General features: G+C 39.3%; 2 protein-coding genes and 1 long non-coding RNA gene across 3 annotated transcripts in view; all 3 read right to left on the reverse strand.

The window, feature by feature from the left end:
- Positions 1-2,021, reverse strand: LOC121420961. Its single transcript, XR_005970909.1, has 3 exons — positions 1,906-2,021; positions 1,358-1,589; positions 1-19 (listed from the first exon to the last, which is right to left on the reverse strand). It is a non-coding gene; the product is annotated as an uncharacterized LOC121420961 (long non-coding RNA).
- A 1,005-nt stretch (positions 2,022-3,026) lies between these two features.
- LOC121422028 (latent-transforming growth factor beta-binding protein 2-like) lies at positions 3,027-18,798 on the reverse strand. Its single transcript, XM_041616829.1, has 10 exons — positions 18,765-18,798; positions 18,340-18,559; positions 17,740-17,865; positions 16,439-16,558; positions 15,931-16,050; positions 15,101-15,214; positions 13,602-13,727; positions 12,852-13,001; positions 4,724-4,873; positions 3,027-3,196 (listed from the first exon to the last, which is right to left on the reverse strand). Exons 2-10 carry the CDS (start codon positions 18,395-18,397, stop codon positions 3,027-3,029), a joined length of 1,134 nt encoding a protein of 377 aa, XP_041472763.1. The 5' UTR covers positions 18,398-18,559; positions 18,765-18,798.
- Positions 18,799-18,805: 7 nt separating this feature from the next.
- The window catches only part of LOC121422029 (mucin-like protein), a gene marked incomplete at its 3' end in the record, with an annotated part of 30,954 nt that continues 28,761 nt past the window's right edge, over positions 18,806-20,998 (reverse strand). The window contains exons 22-24 of the mRNA XM_041616830.1: positions 20,103-20,231; positions 19,371-19,496; positions 18,806-18,876 (exon numbers count right to left, since the gene is read on the reverse strand). Of these exons, the coding sequence (XP_041472764.1) occupies positions 18,806-18,876; positions 19,371-19,496; positions 20,103-20,231 (326 nt within the window). The remainder of the gene's footprint in view (positions 18,877-19,370; positions 19,497-20,102; positions 20,232-20,998) is intronic.

The following is a 20,998-nucleotide window of genomic DNA, read 5'->3' on the forward strand; positions in this document are numbered from 1 at the left end:
TTTGTGGGCGTGGTCATTTCTTAAAAAAATTGAAATCACAAGAAGTAACTTTGTAAATACAAAACAACAAGAACAATTATAACAATAATGATTATTATTATTACTAAATTTAGCAGGCTTAGTTCATTTTAGTTCATTTCAGAACAAATTACCGAAGAGCCAAAGTTGAATAGGAGCATAAATCTCCCTTATGGAGGAGCCATGGTGTAGTGGTTCTGACTCTCGCCTTGTAAACAGAGGGTCGTGTGTTCGAATCCCACCGCGGTCTGGCGTCCTTTGGCAAGGCGTTAATCCACACTTTGCCACTCTCGACCCAGGTGCTAAATGGGTACCCGGTAGGATGTGAAAGTCATTGTAGCTTGTCCAGTATTGTGTGCGCCTCACAGGCGACTGACTGGAATACTCCCCAGGGAGTGGAGGATGTGCACACATTGTGTGCGGGAATGACTGATTGAATCCGATGACCGGGGTAATAATATATCTGTAAAGCGCTTAGAAACGTCGTTCCGATGGATTAAGCGCTATATAAAAGCGGATTATTATTATTATTATTATTATGTAGAATGTGTCATGACAATGACGAAACGATATCCCATCTGGTGAGTGAATGCAGCAAAATGGCACAGGCTGAGTACAAAGGAAGGCACGGCAGAGTTGCAGCTGCAGTTCATTGGGGTCTGACCAAGAAGTACCATTTACCCCATGTAGAAAAATGGCACGAACATTGGGCACAGCCTGTAGTAGATTTTGTTATTTTGTAATCTTCAGCAAGTGTGAGACAAAACTGTTACCTTTAATAATTATTTGCAATATTTATTTTGTCTTGTTATAATTGGTGATACATGTATGATTTTTTTTATTATGTATATATTGAAAACAAAATAATACCACCACCAATAGTATATACACCGATTAAAAATATATCGGTATGTAGAAAAACATGTCAAAAAAATTAATACGAGTAATATCGTATACACCGATCTAAATGACATCGGTATCTAGTAAAACATGACAAAGAGATTAATACCAGCTAGAATATACACATTGATCTAAAGGCTATCGGTATCTAGTAAAACATACATAGTTCAATACCCATAAAACATAATACATGTATTTTGTCTGTGTGTTTTTTTGTTGTATTAAGTGTCTGTTATAGTTAGATGTTTGGGAAGATGTGAGTTTTTTTTTTTTGGGGGGGGATACAGAATTAAAAGCACTAGAAGTAACATATTGGACACATTATATAATTTCCTTAAAGGGTTATTTCTTTATTTAAGCAACTTTTTATACTTTTAGTCAAATAATGGGTTATTTAACAAAAAATAAAGATTTTGTTTTACTTTGAATGTGCACTTACTGTCTATGGCTAGCTCTTCGACGTAAAGAGAATCGTCGAGAAAGGGTAATGTCTCATTGGCAGGTGATAGGTCAGTGGCTGATTGAGCAAGACTATCAGCGGAATCCTGAGATGGTGCTGCGAGACCGATTCGAAGATCACCAATCACACTACCATTTTGGAAAGAGACTACCTCACATGTGATACTGATGAGCTGAGCTGAATTCAAGCTTACATTCAAATACGTTGAAACCTGTGAATGATAAGGTTTATTTGGGATAGAGATGCGAGTAGATGGTTAGAGGAATGAGAATCAGAATCTAGCAAGTGTTACAACAAAATGTTCACTGTCTTCTAAATGGAATTAAAAAGCTGTCCCGATGCTTACGCCTTTCAACAGTCATATTCAAAAAAGCATATAGACCTATACGATGTACAGACAAATACTAAAAATCTGATTAATTCATATAAAGTAGAATCTAATCTCATCTAATTTATTCTGATTTAACATAATCTCACCACTTGAAGCGAATTAAAGCATTCAAACATAAATAAGTGGACTTCCTTACCGCACCACAAAAGACATCTTCCAAAGCCTTAAAAGCGTCCGTAGACCGATCATTAAGTTCTTCTGTGAATACAAGCAGTACACCATTTCGTCTGTTGGCTGTGATTTCAATCCTTATGATGCTCACAAACGTTTCTAATGAGAAATAGATAGCAATGTAACATGTAAATACCTTCTTCCTGTGTGACCATTTCGTACTGATCACGAGTAACTTTTTGTTTTAGAGTGTTCTAGAGAGTAAATAGTTATGATTATGTTTTTTTTATTAAATACCAGATACCATGGACCCCTGAACAATTCAAGTGAAAATTCGATATAAGTGTGTTGAACACGACCATTAAATAATAATTTTCTTTTCGTAATTTCAAACATGGTTAGTATTACTATCTTTAAAGTTCATGTAACCTTTATTTTGTTAAAACAGAGACACTAGATTTCCACTTTAGTAGTTGTAATTTCATGTAAAGAATATCTTGTTATCAATGTGTATCTATGTCATAAGTATCCTGAAAATCGGTGGAAGTGAATGGTAATAAACTGGTTACCATGACAACATAAAAAGAACAAAAATGTTATATACTGTAAGAGAGTAGAACTCATGCCACTGCAGTGGAATGAGTTCTGGTGCACTGGTTACTTAGATAAATAAATGAATTTAAATTCAGGATATTTATTGAGGTAATTCATAGGTAAAATATCAAATACAAAATTTGTTGACATTAGTTTGCTCTATTTCTTATTCATATTTCACTTCTGGGTCCCGATTCATGAAGAATTGTTTTAACAAAATTACTATCAGCTAATCAGAATGCATGATTACAGTAGCTTTTATCTATTATTGTAAATCTGTAAAAATAATAATAGCAATAATGATAATAGCAATAATGATAATAATAATAACAATAATGATAGTAATGATAATAATAACAATAATAATAATAATAAAGTAACAATATTAAGTGGCATCCTCAAAGGGGCCCTATACATTACCCAGAATTTAACTCCAAAAGGATTTTATTGAATCATTGATGTTTACATCTCAGTAGACAATTAAAAAAACTTTTTATGGACATATACACAAAATACAAACATAAAATGCAAAATGTGTTGACACAAGTTTTCTTAATTCATTTTCCTTCTGAACATACCAGTTGAGGTGATCGTTGTTGGAAGAGTGGATGAATCAGAAGTAGTTAAATCAGTAGGACTAGTATCTTCTGCAGTACTGGGTTTTTTGGTAGTTGTAGGTGGTGTGCTCTCTGTGTTGGTGGCAGCAGTGGGTGTAGTTATTTCTTTAGAAAAAGAATAGAAATTGCAAGTTGAATAAGATGTCATTTTGGTACAATAAATATCATACAATAATAATAATAGAAGGAGAAGAAGGAGGAGAAGAAGAAAGAACATTAATCATAATAATAATCCATGGCCATGGGAAGCGGAAATGCTGAAGCACACACAAAATTTTCGAGGGTGGGTGGGGGGGGGGGATTTTGGCATGTTTTATTCTCCATAGGCAGCACCCCTTGGAATTCTGGAAGGTGTGACAAAATGGAGAAATGTAACCAAAATTACCTTCATTTTGCAGTAAAACCCTTCTTCATCAAATAACCTTCATTTAGGGGTGACAACCCCCCCTTTTTTTTGGGGGGGGGGGCTCTTCTTGTAAAATTTCCATGAGCACTCCGAGTAAAAAAATTCATTCCCATGGCCCGCAAATAAAAATTGTAATAAAATATAATATTCTGTAATAGACTATAACATGGTGCATTATAAACTCCTCAAAAAGTTTGGAAATCTGACTTTAATCGATAATCCCTTCTCGGTGTTTAGTATATATCAATGTCTAATTGATATCAATGAATAGAACAGTTAATTCTCTTGAAAATGATACCCTTCATGATATGATTATCGTTCACATGGAGGTGCAGTGCCTTGAAATGTGGGGCAAGTTAAAATTCAAAAGTTGCAAAATGACACACCATTGAAAGTCACTGTTCTTTTTTCCATGGTGATGAGTGAGTTTCTTAGCGGTTTCTTAAGACTTTAATCAATAATTCCTCATCAATTTTTAGTAAATATCAATGTGTAATCGATATCAATGAATAGATCATTTAATTTTTTTTTTAATGATACCCTACATGATATGATTATGGTTCACATAGAGGTGCAGTGCCTTGAAATGTGGGGGGCAAGGTCAAAATTCAAAAGTTGCAAAATGACACAATATTAAAAGTCAATGTTCTTTTTTCAGTGTTGATGGGTGAGTTTCTCAGCGGTTTCTTTTAATTATTTTCATGCACCTTAACATCAACATTTACATGAAATAAAACACACCTCTGCACAAGCAAACACATAACAAATAAACATGCATGGGTATTTCAAACCACGACTCGCAGAACCATCACTACACTAGACTACCATGGACACAGACAAGAGAATCATGTTCTGTATTGACCCTTCATGACTCTTTCTGCTCGGTTTGCAGCTTTTCAATTCAGACCTCATCCAACACTTTTGAACCCTGCTCTTTCCGTAATGGCATGATCATAACATTTTAAAGAAAATTAAATGATCTTCTGAATGATATCAAATATGCATTGTGTAAAATTGGGAGTTGGATAAAATTAATGGCCAAACACAGATTTCCAATCTTCTTTTGAGGGGTCTACATGTATATCACTTGGACTTTAACTCCAAAATAATTTCATTGAATTATTGATCATTGACGTTTATATCCGAGTAGACATTTCTACTTTTTATGGGCAGAAACATAGATACAAAATATGTTGACACTAGTTTCATTTCACTTTTGAACATACCAGTTGAAGTGATTGTTGTTGGATGAGTGGTAGAATCAGAACTAGTCAAATCAGTAGGACTAGTATCTTCTGTGAGAGTTGCGCCGGGTTGTATGGTAGTTGTAAATGGAGTGCCCTCTGTGGTGGTGGTGGTTGTTGGCGTGGTTATTTCTTATAAAAAATAGAAATTACAAGACGTTATTTTGTAAATACAAAACAACAACAATGATAATAATAATAATAATAAAGTAACGACATTACGTGGCATCCTCCAGGGGCACTATACATTACCGGGACTTTAACTCCAAAAATGATTTGATTGAATCATTGATCATTGAAGTTTACATCTCAGTAGACATTTTAAAAAAGCTTTTTACAGGCATAAACATAAAATACAAACTATGAAAATACTTACCATGATTTTCTTATTTACGAGATAACTGGATATACCCATTTGATTTGCTAGTTCATTACGATGAACCTGCGTGCCGAATATAGAGTACACAATTTTTCCTGCGCGTGCGCTGCATCTCCCTACCAACGCACTATCCCAAGATCGTCGCGCAATTTGGCGTCCATTTCCTCTCATGAGCCTGCGGGCAAGACATGTTGTCACACAAGGCGAGGGGTAGGAGGGAGGGTTCAAATGGGTATATCCAGTTATCTCGTAAATAAGAATCATGGTAAGTATTTTCATAATTTACATCAATAACTGGGATATACCCATTTGATTTGCTAGACCAACACGGATTCAACGTGAAGGGAGGCATGTCTAGACTAAGAAGTGCGTTAAAATAGGGAGATGAAGACACAAAGGCCGTTGCCTTACGGACAGGGGAGGCGATAAAGCCTCATGTGAAGAAGTCCTTAAGAGCAAGGAGTGAAGGAAAGAGGGGCGTCAATAGACGGACCTCGAGAAGTCGTGAACGACGATTCCAAGAAAGAGCCCAAGAAGAATGATACTAAGTATCATGGGCCCTCGGCCTAGTGTCAGGAGAACAACATCACCAGCTGACTAGAGCGTAAAATTCGGAATTTGTTGAAATTTTCAACAAGAATCGTGATCGGAAAACTGTAGCTTTAAGGCTCAGTAAGTGATCCATCGAACAATCTGAGAAGGCGAGAGATCTCAGAAGCCTCCGCGTGGGAGAAAGCGCCCAGAATTCGATATCCGTCTCAAATGCGTGAGGGCAGAACATCTGCAGAATTCTGATAGAGAGCTGTGGCAGAAAGTTACTAGCGGTCCGAAGGGGACTAGGAACGACGGAGAGTAGGGATTTAAGAAGAAAACCACTCGTAAGGCAGTCAAGGGTCGAGAAAGCGACTGAGTGCCATCCTTTTAACAAGAAATACCGCGGACCTGCTGCCTATGTAGAATAAAGCAGTCTGGTTAAAATAGCTCAACCGGGCGTGTCAGAGAAACAGCGCGGTACACATCACGACAAAAGTGTGATAGACCGAGTGATCGAGAGAGAACTCAGGATCCCCTTTCTCCCGTACTGATCGAAGCACCCATCTGAGGGTGCAGTGCCCGCGGTGGAAGAGGTGGCTTGGCTCAAGCCACCATTGCCGAGAGAGCCCGTGAGGCTAGGCTGCGATGGATGACCGCCGGGCGGGGGAATCCCTAGCAGCAGCAAGTGTACGCCAGAGGGAGCTGGCGAAAAGTCTCTGTCATGATCCTACGTGAAGGCGACAATCAAGAGATGTTCTAACGAACAGACATCGCCAGATATGATACCTCAACAGTACGTTCCCAACGGAATCGAATGAGGTAGCAACGGCCCTGTCCTATCAAGTTAGGGACGGAAACTGGCTAAGAGTGTCGATGTCCTCGCTTGAAGAAACAAGCGAAGGAGGAGGGAGACTTGAGGAAAATAAACACAAAAATTTCCATCAGTCTGCGGTGAGAACCAGTTGTTTATGAAAACAGCCACAAGGCCTGGTCTCTCAGGTGATCGTAAGAGCAAGCACCGCCGGCGCCGGTTGCGGCAGCGTGGAACAGTCCGATATCGGAGAATAAGGAGTTCCAAAAAGCTGCGGGGGGGCGGCAAAAATGACGCCCTAAGCAGTGGGGGATGAGCATCTAAGTTTCTAAAAGAAGAACTCCAGTGAAGTAAATCACTTACATGGAGAGACTCATCCGCAGTCGGCCCGAGAAAAAGCGGGTCGTAGTGATTGTGGTTAGGTAGGCATAAGCATACATGCATCCACGGTTACATCATCCTCGGTCGTGCGGTGACCATGGCCACATGCATTGCATGGAGGGAGGATGAAAGCAGCATGCGAGGCGACTCGAGTGTGCCGAGTGAAAAAGCTTCTAAATAAGAAGACGATTCGACAAATGGGCACGGTAAGACATCCACCGTAGACCACTCCACACAAGGAGGAAACGGCGGAGACGCCCGCAAGCTTGACCCACATAGAGAGCAGTCTATAACATAGACTGTTAGAGCTCGACCGATGGTCTGAAGGCGTACTGTTTGGTGTAAACTCGCCGACCCGGTACGGTGGGTGTGCCCAGAAAATAGGCATAGAATGCCGACAGAGAAGTCTGGGGCTTTAAACAAGCTTGAACGCACGTACATAGCCAATAATCTCATGAGATGTACGGCGGTTTCTTTCCTCCGAGATGATGCTTACCCGACCGGGAAGGACTCGGGGAACAGCTGTGAATGTCAACAGGAGGGATATCTAGCATATGAAAAGCTGATTCCCTCCAGGTATTCGGTGCGGGTGCTTTCGGCGGTGTCCGGCTGGACGACCGGTGATGGCAGCTCGGGCAGGGCTCGAACGAGCCGCCCGAATACGAGACAATAGGTTAACATAACCATAATGCACCGGGTGGTGAAGGCGTAGCGATTACTAAGCACAGGAGAACTTTAAATCGCCGTGACATTCAGATCCGATATACATACTCATAAGTTCGGAGAGCTATGAGGTAGTGAGACATACCGCTGAGCGGTGATGGTGCTCATATCGGAGTCGCCCTCTCTTCAGCGGCGATCGCTGGAGGACGGGTGTCTGTACTAGCCCTGACTCTGGCCTTGCAAGGGTAGGAGCTAAGTAAGACAGGGCACCCTTACTTTCGAATAGAAAGTGAGGTTCAGGCCAGAAACCGACGGTCCCGTCGCCTGGGCGGACGGACCGCGGACGTGATAGGTTGCCCCCTCAAAGCAGCCAAACATTCTCACGAGAGAAGTGCGGCATGCGGTATGTAAGAGATTCTTACCTCCAATCTACGGGCCCGCTTAGGGGGTAGAATGGAGAGAGTTACCGCTGAAGGAGTCGTCGCCGTACGTGGGCTTGACGTAGAGGGCGAATTCGGGAGTACCTGCATAAAAAGGGGAATACCCATGCAGGTAACTCGCCGATGGCTCCCCGGAGTGCGGGTTGGCGAGAGAAGTCTCAATCCGCTCAATACCCGACGCCAGCAATAAGACCGCGGCGGTCTTATAATGACGGAGAACACGAGGATAAGAACCCGTAATGCTCGGGGACGCATAGATGCAGCCTGAACGGATGCAAAGTCCAGCCGTCGGTCACCGAGAGCTTGCCGACATATTGATGCTTGAAAGCCGTATGTCGGAAGCACCTGCATAGAAACGGGGGTCACCGTGTAGGTGAACAGCGTTTCAATAAATGCCCGGTGTGAGAGGACAGGTGATTGCTTGAGCCGCCTTGCTAAGCACTAGGCGGCTGAAGCTGATATGAAGCGTGGGTGAATTACCCGCACTGCTCATGGGAGTATGTGCGACGCCTGACCCACAAATATCGGGAGTCTGGTGACATAATGGAGGGCGATGCCCGTATGTCGATAATACCTGTGTATTAGCGGGGATTTCCCTTGCAGGTGCGTGAGCCGGCGAATCATGAAATCGCCGGTGACTCTCCGAGGTGCAAGATGGCGAATGTCTGCTTAACCTGCCCGGTGCTCGACACGGCGGTTTTAGCTGACAGGGAGCATGAGGATAAAGATCCGTGATGCTCGAGGGCGTTCTGTTGTAACATGAAGTTACGACGCATGGCCATCGGCACAAGAATCAGAAAGGTCTGCCCGCAAAGTGGGATTAGCGACCTAGACTTTCTTCTTGTTATTCCTCTTCTGTGCGGCCCCCGCCGGGGGGCAGAAGAGGGAACAATCATCGGGAGTCTGGCGACATAGTGGCGGGCGACGCCCGTATGTCGATAGCACCTGTGTATTAGCGGGGATTTCCCTTGCAGGTGCGTGGGCCGGCGAATCATATTGCCGGTGACTCTCCGAGGTGCGAGACGGCGACTGTCTGCTTGACCTGCCTGGTGCTCGACACGGCGGTTTTAGCTGACAGAGAGCATTAGGATGAAGATCCGTGGTGCTCGAGGGCGTTCTGTTGTAACATGAAGTTACGACGCCTGGCCGTCGGCACAAGAATCAGAAGGGAAGGTCTACCCGCACAGCGGGGTTAGCGACCTAGAATTTCTTCTTCTTCCTCTTCTATGCGGCCCCCGCCGGGGGGCAGAAGAGGGTATAATGATCGGGAGTCTGGTGACATAATGGCGGGCGACGCCCGTATGTCGATAGCACCTGTGTATTAGCGGGAATTTCCCTTGCAGGTGCGTGAGCCGGCGAAACATGATATTGCCGGTGACTCTCCGAGGTGTGTTGGATGGCCGGTGTCTGCTTGATCCGCTCGGTTGGTAGTACCGTCGGCTGAAGCAGGTAAGCCTGGGGGTAAAAACCCGCAGTGCTGGAGGGCACTCTAGATTAGCTTGAGAAGCTGAGAGGCCTGGCCATCAAAAGAATCAGAGGACAGACCGCCCGACGGAGCGGGGCTTACGTCTGTGGTTCTCCTCTTCTTCTTTTCTTCTTCTTCGGTTGCTCCGGCGCCGGAGCGGAAGAAGGGACAAGAGGCTGGGCTGCGCCTGTCTTCCTCTCCTTAGCTCTCCCACGGGGAGAGCTAGCCGAGCGAGAGGAGGCGTCGGCCGAATCTGACGGCGTCAGATTGAATTGAGAGTCCGACACGGTCGGACTCAGGTGCCTCTTCCGACTAGGGGCTGGTAGCCCTTTGCCGACGCTCCCTAGAGGGGTCTTACACGGCATCGAGCCTAGTCTTTGCCGGGTGGAGAGACCCGTGCTCTCCCCCCGGACTTTAGGTGACCCGATGGCCGGTGGGTCTGACAGCCCTAGAGGAGTCGCCGTTTTCTGTACTAGTGCGACGCTCCCCAATAAGGTTCAGGTTCCGGGACGGAAGCCTTGGCCATCACCGTGCGGGCACGTGGTCGCAAATCCACGGTTCCACCCTTATTAAGCGGGGCACGTGAACGCGCGTCCACGGTTCCACCCCTTTGAGAGCCCACGGGGCTCTGACTCTGTTCTCGCTATCTATACTACCTGTGGTGGGGGATAAGACCCCGGTGTCGGGCCCCGAAACAGCAGCCGCCTGAGGCTCTTCAGAAAGAGAGTCCGAAAGGCTCATTATTGCTGTAGGGTGATCTAGTAGTAAGATAGAAAAACAGAGAAGCAAAGGGGGTAGGGGGGTAACAAACCCCAACCCAGAAGACAAGGACCTCAAAAAGCGGACTTTTGAGAGTCAAAAACGGATCTCACAAGGATGATACAAGGTAAAATCCCAGAACAAAGGAAACAGTAATAATTGAGAATTATTAAGAGACACTGTCCCTGAAGTCCGTTAGAAAAATTAATTATTTGATTATCACAACAAGAATCTGCTTCCGCCAAAATTCTGAAAAGAAGGAAGGGGGGAAGCATCTAAAAAGAAGAAAACACTAAGTTTTCTTTTTTTTTGTTGTTGTTGTTTTGTTGTGTCCACCTGTTCAAAAGAAAAAAAATAATTTTTCTTGAGGTGAGGATCAGCTAAGGAAAAAAGGGGAGCAAGATTCCCTTTTTTTTTTTTTTTTTTTTATAAACAAGAAGTTTAAGAAAAAAAAAAATTATAAGTCCAGAGACCGGTAGCTGACTTGAAAAGGAAGGGGGGAAAAACAAAGATAGCTTTCCCGAGAAGGAAGGCCGAGTCAAAGGCGACGAACGCTGACAGGAGACGGCTTCCTAAAAAAAAAATTCTAAGTATTCTTGTGAAGGAAAGAAAATATATTTTTTTTTTTTTTTTTATAATTAATTGAATAATTAATCAATTAATAAACACAAGAACAAAGGATTGATTGAAACAAAAGAACAATCAACTAACTCGAAACAAGAAACAAAGAACTTGAATCGAGGCAAAGGAGCAAGTCAAGAATTAAAAGAATCAATCAATTAATTAATTAATCAATTAACCAATTAATTCAATTAATAAATACAAGAGCAAAGGATTGATTGAAACAAAAGAACAATCAAGTAACTCGAAACAAGAGACAAAGAACTTGAAACGAGGCTGGAATACGACGCTCCTAACGTCCTACAGAACCTATCCGTGGAGAAATAAATCAATTAAATTCACGACGAGTCGTATAAACGAAGAAGTCAGTGAATAAAAAGAATTAAAAGGATTAAAAAGGAGCGAAGACAACGCCCGAGCAGGAAGGCGCAGAGCTATGGGGCGGAGAGGTGAAGACAACCCGCCTGTGAGAAACGTATCTTTAAAAAACAAACTCACGAAGAGGGACAAGAAACGTTAAAATAATATCACGGAAGCTCCGCGCGACGTGATAATCCTATAACAATCTTAGATGAGAGAAAATAAGATTGAAATAAGGGAAGAATTGCACAATAAAGTATCCAAACGGAAAACAGAAATGCAATTTTGAGAGTGTACTTAGCTTGCGACTGCACTCGACCGCAGGCGAAAGTAAAAGAGGAAATGGACGCCAAATTGCGCGACGATCTTGGGATAGTGCGTTGGTAGGGAGATGCAGCGCGCGCGCAGGAAAAATTGTGTACTCTATATTCGGCACGCAGGTTCATCGTAATGAACTAGCAAATCAAATGGGTATATCCCAGTTATTGATGTAAATATAAAATACAAAATGTGTTGACACAAGTTTTCTTGATTCATTTTCCTTTTAAACATACCAGTTGAAGGGATCCTTGTTGGAAGAGTGGTAGAATCAGAAGTAGTTAAATCAGTAGGACTAGTATCTTCTGTAATAATTGTACTGGGTTGTGTGGTAGTTGTAGGTGGTTTGCCCTCTGTGTTGGTGGCAGCAATGGGCGTAGTTATTTCTTTAAAAATAAAATAGAAATTGCAAGCCGAATTAGATGTCAATTTGTTACAGTAAATATCTAATATTAATAATAATGATAATAATAGAAGAAGGAGAAGAAGAAGGAGGAGGAGAAGAAGAAGAAGAAGAAAGAAAGAACATTAATAACAATAGTACATGGCCCTGGGAAGCATCCACAAGATTTCCGGGGGGGGGGGTGCTGTATGTATGCTGTATGTATTATTCTCCATAGGCAGCAACCCCCCCTGGAATTATGGAAGGTGTGAATAAAATGGAGAAATGTAACCAAACTGATTTTCATTTTGCAGTAAAACCCTTCTGGGGGGGGGGGCTCTATTTGCAAAATTTACATCAGTTCTCCTGGTAACAAAAAACATTCCATGGCCCGCAATAATAATTGTAATTGAATATATTATGTAATAGCCTATTCCATGGTGCAATATATATTTACCCGGACTTTTACTCCAAGATAATTTCATTGAATTATTGATCATTGAATTTTATATCCAAGTAGACATTTTTACTTTTTATGGGCAGAAACATAAATACAAAATGTGTTGACAGTAGTTTCATTTTACTTCTGAACATACCAGTTGAAGAACTAGTCAAATCAGTAGGCCTAGTATCTTCTGTAATAGTTGTGCTGGGTTGTATGGCACTTGTAGGTGTTTGGCCCTCTGTGGTGGGGGCGGTGGTGGTTGTGGGCGTGGTTATTTCTTTTAAAAAAATAGAAATCACAAGACGTTAGTTTGTAAATACAAAACAACAACAATGATAATAATAATAATAATAAAGTAACGACATTACGTGGCATCCTCCAGGGGCACTATACATTACCGGGACTTTAACTCCAAAAATGATTTGATTGAATCATTGATCATTGAAGTTTACATCTCAGTAGACATTTTAAAAAAGCTTTTTACAGGCATAAACATAAAATACAAAATGTGTTGACACAAGTTTTCTTGATTCATTTTCCTTCTAAACATACCAGCTGAAGGGATCGTTGTTGGAAGAGTGGTAGAATCAGAAGTAGTTAAATCAGTAGGACTAGTATCTTCTGTAATAATTGTACTGGGTTGTGTGGTAGTTGTAGGTGGTTTGCCCTCTGTGTTGGTGGCAGCAATGGGCGTAGTTATTTCTTTAAAAATAAAATAGAAATTGCAAGCCGAATTAGATGTCAATTTGTTACAGTAAATATCTAATATTAATAATAATAATAATAATAGAAGAAGAAGGAGAAGAAGAAGGAGGAGAAGAAGAAGAAGAAGAAGAAGAAAGAAAGAACATTAATAACAATAGTACATGGCCCTGGGAAGCATCCACAAGATTTCCGGGGTGGGGGGTTGCTGTATGTATGCTGTATGTATTATTCTCCATAGGCAGCAATGCCCCTGGAATTATGGAAGGTGTGAATAAAATGGAGAAATGTAACCAAACTGACCTTCATTTTGCAGTAAAACCCTTCTGGGGGGGGGGGGGTCTACTTGCAAAATTTACATCAGTGCTCCTGGTAACAAAAAACATTCCCATGGCCCGCAATAATAATTGTTATTGAATATATTATGTAATAGCCTATTCCATGGTGCATTATATATTTACCCGGACTTTTACTCCAAGATAATTTCATTGAACTATTGATCATTGACTTTTATATCCAAGTAGACATTTTTACTTTTTATGGGCAGAAACATAAATACAAAATGTGTTGACAGTAGTTTCATTTTACTTCTGAACATACCAGTTGAAGAACTAGTCAAATCAGTAGGCCTAGTATCTTCTGTAATAGTTGTGCTGGGTTGTATGGCACTTGTAGGTGGTTGGCCCTCTGTGGTGGGGGCGGTGGTGGTTGTGGGCGTGGTTATTTCTTTAAAAAAATAGAAATCACAAGATGTAAATTTGTAAATACAAAACAACAAGAACAATAATAACAATGATAATACTTATTATTATTATTACTAAATTTAGCAGGCTTAGTTCATTTCAGAACAAATTACCGAAGAGCCAGAGTTGAAAAGGAGCTTAAATCTCCCTCATGTAGAATGTGTCATGACAATGACGAAACGATATCCCATCTGGTGAGTGAATGCAGCAAAATGGCACAGGCTGAGTACAAAGGAAGGCACGGCAGAGTTGCAGCTGCAGTTCATTGGGGTCTGACCAAGAAGTACCATTTATCCCATGCAGAAAAATGGTACGAACATCGGGCAGAGCCTGTAGTAGAGAAAATGATGTAAAACTCTTATGGGATTTTAATATCCAGACAGACAAGGTCATTGAAGCTAGACGACCAGATATCGCTCGCTTAAAGAAGAAGGATAAGGAATGTCTCATCATAGATATTGCGATGCCAGGAGACTGCAGAGGTTGGCATAAAGAGGCGGAAAAGATACAGAAGTATAACGATCTGGCATGGGAGCTGAGAAGGATATGGAAGGTGAAGACGAAGGTGGTACCAATAGTCATCAGAGCCTTAGGAACTGTGACAACAAGACACAGAAGCTTTCTGGCTGTTCTAGGAGTCGAGGTGTCCTTTGAAACGATACAGAAGGCAAGCTTGCTTGGAACAGGTCATATCCTACGGAAGGTCTTGAATTAGAAAGAGAAGTAAACAATGAAAAGAGGACCCATTTGATAGAATATACAATAACCCTACATTTCTGGAAGAAGTCTGGTTGCTGTTTAATATACCAACAGAACATCAAGTTGTGGACAATGGAAATAATTATAAAAGAATATCACATCTATAATTATACAGTAGCACAATCAATATACAGTAGCATAATCAACGGTGCACTACATACCCGGATTTAACACTAAAATGATCTGATGAACTTATTGATTATTGACGTTTATATCTGACATTTCACTTTAAAGTATTCCAAGCTATTTCCTAATACAAAAGTGAAATCATTTTGATGCACACAAATCAATAATTACATTGCTCTATTCTTAATTAAACTTGGTCTTTCTCACATAATATATATCAGTTATCTCTAATATATAACCATGATATATCAAAGCAATGAATTTCATGATGATCTGGTTTTCTTTTTGAAACACATTGAGGTGCTCGATCGTAATCCTGATTGAAAATCAAGAAAGTGTATCTGGCTAAGAAGAAAGATAGTCTTACTAATTACCACATCCTTGTTTTAATTTGAATGATGAAGGTGAGATCCCTCTCGTCCCTCAAGCTGATATCAAGATTGCCCTACTACTTATTTTTGGTCAAATTACCCATTGAGCAATTAGTTCCAGTATAACCAGGTGCGCAGGTACAGCTATACATGTTGACCCAGTCTATGCAAGTCGCTCCATTTTGGCAAGGATTCGATTCACACTCATCGATTTCTACATAAGTAAAAATGAAAACCTGAAATCGTTAGAGTCAAAGAGGAAGGGAAATGAATGAGCAATGCAGAATAAGGTCATTTGGCAGGGAAGAAAAACAAGTAAAAGGAGAAGAAGACAAAGAAGAACGAAGAAGAAGAAGAAGGAAAAGAAGCAGGTGAAGAAGAAGATGAAAAAGAAGAAAAAAAAGAAAAAGAAGCAAAGAAAAAAGAATAAGAAGAGGAAGAAGAAATGGAGAAAAGGGGAAAAGAGGGAATAAGCAAAAGAAAAAAGAAGGAAAAAAGGCAAATAACAATCACCAACGAGAACAAGAAGACAAAGAAATAAGACTTTAAAGAGGAAGATGATAGAGAACTAGACAGAACAAGTTGAAAATAGCATGTAAATCGTGCAGTACTTTTAAAACCAGTAGCAGTCTTACGGGGCAGCGGAAGCGGGGAGGGGGCTTCAGCCCCAACCCAATTTTTTCCAAAACTGTGTACAAAAACGTAAAAATGACCATAAGATTGTGATTTTTGCATGGTCAGCCCCCACACTTTGAAAACCTTTCCGCTGCCCCTGTATTATATTAATAGTAGAATAAGCAGTTGTAGTAGAAGTACTACTACTAATAATATAAGTAGTGGAAGTAATAGAAAAAGTATTAGTAGAAGAAGTAGTAATAGTAGTAGAAGTACAAGTTGAAAAACATTTAGTATTTCAAAGAAAATCCTTACCTATACAAGAGTCATTTCCAGTTCCAGTGAAACCGTCATCACAAGTGCAATAGTAGCTACCATATGTATTTGTACAGTTCCCATTACTACACGCGTCTGTTGCATTACATTCATTGGTATCTACGATAAGAAAGAAACACAAAAACTTTTTTTTTTCTTTACAAAAAAAAGATGGATTTCAATCATTCAATTTGTAATGAAAGTGTCCAGTATTCTAAACGTGGATTAATGATAGACCAATTCAAAAGGCAGAATTGTTTTCACACAGGGTTTTTAAACTTGGTAATTCATTCAAATAGTATAAATGGTTTAAGGAGAAAAATCAAATTGCTCTAATTGCAGTAAACTTGCTGTGTTGGCATTAAAAAAAACAGACTGGGCTTCCAATTGTATTTTAACCACTTTTGGGAGCTTTGATCTCTTAAGTTGGAATGTTTATATAGATTGTTATTCCAATATCTTTAAAAATCGGATCTCAATGGATCTTGTGATGTGAATGACATCATACCACTGCATGTAAAACCATCATCATCAAGCTCAAATCCAGGATTGCAAGAACACGAGTAATTCCCACGTGAGTTGATACAAGTTTGGTTGCATTCATGATTCCCGAGACACTCATTGATATCTAAAACAACAAAAAAAATCAAGAAAAAGATTGTACCATTAATTAAAAAAGTGAAGACAAGCCTGAGTAGTAGTTGCAGCAGAAGTTAAAGTATTTCCAGTACAGCTGTATAAATACTGGTTAACGATATGGTTGATATGGTTGGAAGAATTATGGTCAGACCGGTACCATCGTGGGGGAGGGGAACAGGGGGTTGCCATTTAGATATATAGGAGTGAAAAGAGGAGAATGAACAGGAGAAAATAGAAAGGGTAGAAGTATTTAAAAAAGGATAACGAAACAAGATACAACTATAGAGTGTAAAAAGGAGATTTGGGGGACGGCAGCTGGGCTAAAGCTAGGTTGATAATGTGGGCACATCTCAAAATTGATACAAGCTATGTATACATTCCATTATCATTAATTTAAATGAACATTTGACTGACAATACTTTCTGCCATAACTAGGAAAAGACCAGACTGCAATGATGTATAATGGCAGAAATTATTAATTTTTAATGCACTCTACAATAAATAGACAAACCTAACATGCTGAGAGTGAAACTGATTTATTTTAAAGGGGAAGTTCACTCTGAAGAAAAGTTTGTTGCAAAAAAAGCAGAAAAAATAATAAAAAATATTGGTGAAGGTTTGAGGAAAATTCGTTAAAGATTATGTAAGTTATTGGAATTCAAAGTTTTGGATTTGTGACACATTTCCTCAAACCTTCACCAATATTTGTTATTTTTACTGCTATTTTTACAATAAACTTTTCTTCAGGGTGAACTTCCCCTTTAAGAATATTCCACCGTTATGGCCATATGGTTCAGATTATTTCAATTTTAAGTTGTTGCTTTTATTCTTGAGGGTATTCTAGCGTGGAGCGTTGTGGCCCAGTGGATTAGTCTTATGACTTTAAGACAGAGGGTCGTGGGTTCAAATCCCAGCCATGGCGTAATTTCCTTCAGCAAGAAACTGATCCACAGTGTGCTGCACTCAACCCAGGTGAGGTAAATGGGTACCGGTAGGAAGTAATTCCTCAAAAAGCTGTGTGCACTATGAACGCCTAGCTTACCCGGGTAATATAGGAGTGCCTTGAGCACCTAACAAGGTGGATATGTGTGCAATATAAATACCCTTTATTTTTGTTATTATTATTATTCATGGTTTGTAAGGATACATATCTGGTTACTCTTTACCTACCTATGCAAGAAGCATTCCCGTTTCCGAGTTGGAAACCTTCAGAACAGGTACAAAAATAGCTACCGTCTGTATTTGTACAGTTACCGTTACTACACACATCCGTAGATAGCTCACATTCGTTGATATCTGTAAAAGAAGGAGAAGTTGAAGTTGTTAATGATAAGATAGTGATGATCTCATGATAATGGTTGTGGTGATGATAATGGTGGTGGTGATTATGATGATGATGGTGATGATTATAACGGTGGTGGTGATTTTGATAACAATGATGATGATGATGACGAAGGAGAGGTGAAGAGGAGGAAGAATATGACGTTTAGTACACAGAAGAATAAGACAAAGAAAAAAACCCGAGAAGTCAAAGAAAAAAAATATGTAAGACACTAGACATTTTAGTGATAAGAAAAAGAGACTGGTTGATCTTTGTCTCCCTCTTCTCATCCCTCTTTATTTCATTTCAAATCAACTAACAGCAAAATTACACACTGAGGCAAAATACACAACAAAATTATCAATACAATTTATTCAAATTGATTATATAAAATCAATATCAAAGTAGGGCTCAGAGTTCTACGTAACAAGTATTATTGAAATACTTACCCTCGGGCATAACTTTATGGTTTGGTTCAATAAGACGTGAGCTTGGAAGAAGTTCCATGAAAATATTTTCCAGACCAGATTCGGTCAGTGACGAGTCGGGTTTCAGGTCAACACGGAAGGAAATCAGAAGAAAACTTCCCGCCAAGCTGTAGTTCTGCACAGATACAGCCTGAAACTCGTCTTCACTTAATTTTGAGGACGTGTTCAGGTAACGCAAGACCTTAAAAAGTAACAGAGGAATAATTCGATTTTTAAAAAAATTCTGATTGTCGAGACTTGCAGAAAGCATTGATGAATGTATTTCAACACACCAGAAATGGCCAAAAATAATTGCCAACAATATTATTCTTTCAAACTCTCACATAAGCACATGAATTTTACCAGATTTCAAGCTTTGTGAAATGACGACTTTCCAAGAAACTTACGTCTTGTGCCAATTTCTGCTGATTTTCTTGGGAGTCAATTTCTCCGGGTAGCTAACAGTGCTAAGCCCATTGATAAACGAAAAACGAACGTTGAATGACAGCGTCAATGCACCTATTTCATACAAGCAATAAAAATATTACAGATTTAATTATTATTATTATTGATTTATTTGGCATTTTAAATACGTAGAGAATACAAAATTACAAACAAGTCAATAAGAAGAACAATAACATTGTTACATGATAAAGAAAATATGACCTGAATGAGAGTTTGGGAGGCGGCCTGGGAATAGAAAATATATAGAAAGTACTTATATCCTGTTTTTTAATACCTCTAAATTTTCATTGTTGTTGTTATTATCATCGTCATTATTATTATTTTTATCATTATTATTACTTTATTTTTTTTAGTTACTATTATTATAATTAGTATTATTGGCAGAAAATAGCTGCTAAAAACTGCTTATTTAATAAAAGAGAGCCAATGGAGTAAATTAGACAGTCAAAAGGGGCCTAGGATTTCGATCCTAGCAGAATGTTCTAGGATCGAAAGCTCAGGCCCCTTTTGACTCTCTAATCATTATTATTAGTAACGTATTTTCCTACCTAGACAAACTCCATTGATTTCTGTTGTATTATCCTTGCACACGCATGAGAAGTTACTCAGAAAGTTCACACAGTTGAATTCAGTCCTGTTGCATTTATCCAAGTCACGTTCACATTCGTCAATATCTATTTCAGTGTTAGAGAGTATTTCATACACAGCTATATAGAAAACTTACAAATATAAAATTGATTAAAATACAGTGAAATACAATCTTAGAATGAATATGCCATCTAGTGATTCAAAGGGCAGTGTCTGATGGGACAGGAGGAGGTGAGACAGTCCAAAACTTATGTCAAATTACCGGTAAACAATAAGTAGTATATCATGAATAAAAACAAGTATTCTAGGATTACATAACCATTTTCGTCTCGCATCTATTTCTCTACTTTAAAATTGCCTACTGGCTAACTCCCAATAACAAAGTCTCCGCCATGCTCCCCCAATACTAGTTGCTATCTATTACTATTGTGAATTAGTGAAAATGTATGATCTAATTAATTAATCAATAATGAATGAATTACATCATTCATTCTTTGTCAACTAAGAAGTAAATAAATATGAAAGAAAATGTGTATATGCATGAATAAATAAATAAAAATGAATAAACACTAAAAAATAAATACATAAAATATAAATATATATACTTATGAATAGATAGATAAATGAATGGAAAAAAATAAATCAATGAAAAATAAACAAATAAATATAAAATCAATAACAAATATTAGTACCTTGACACTCTTTTGGAGACATGTTTTCGTATCCTGAATGGCAAGTACAATTATAATCTCCTGGTATGTTGTTGCAAGTAGATATATCAGGCGGGCACTGGTCGACAGCAGCTAGACATTCATTAAAATCTAATAATAAAATAAAAGGATAAAAGTTGGAGTTTAACTCTTCAAAAATCTCTTTTCAGTTAGCTTGTGCAATATAGGCATGATATTGTGTAATATGAACCTCAGGACTAAGCGTGAAGTTAAGGTCCACCCCACAAAAATGTTGATTTGAATTAAAACAGAAAAATCACACAAGCATACGGCTGAAAATTTCATCAAAATCGGAATTAAAAAAGGAAGTTGTGATACCCTAAATTTCGCATATTCTTTTACAAAAGAGTTATATGCAAATGAAAGAGTCAGTGATATCTCTCACTCACTACTTTGTTTTTGTGATTGTTATGGTTTAAATTATGTAATATGTCGATTTTGGGGGGATACAACAATAGTGACCAATGTGACAGAACCATAAAATGATTTAACAATGCTACTTTTACATGTTCAGTGAGAAATAAATCTTCGTTTCACATGTCAATGACGAAAACATGAAATATTTCAATAATAACATACAAGATGAATAATAAGTGGATGATGTTATCAGTTTCCCCATTTGCATACCGACGAGGATGTGCATATATCGGTTTTGTAAAATTAAGCCAAAATTAAAAATGTCATTACTTTCTTATTATACATCTGATTTGAATTAATTTTTTCAGTGTTGGATTTTTCTCTTTTTATTCAAATTAACATTTTGGATGGACTTGTCTTTTAATGCAGATCATAGACTACTCTTGTTCTCATATTCCCTGTACCGTACTTAGCCTGTCCGCGTTATGAGCTAGCAGAGA

The sequence above is a fragment of the Lytechinus variegatus genome, chromosome 9 (genome assembly GCF_018143015.1).
Source record: "Lytechinus variegatus isolate NC3 chromosome 9, Lvar_3.0, whole genome shotgun sequence".
NCBI lineage: Eukaryota > Metazoa > Echinodermata > Echinoidea > Temnopleuroida > Toxopneustidae > Lytechinus > Lytechinus variegatus.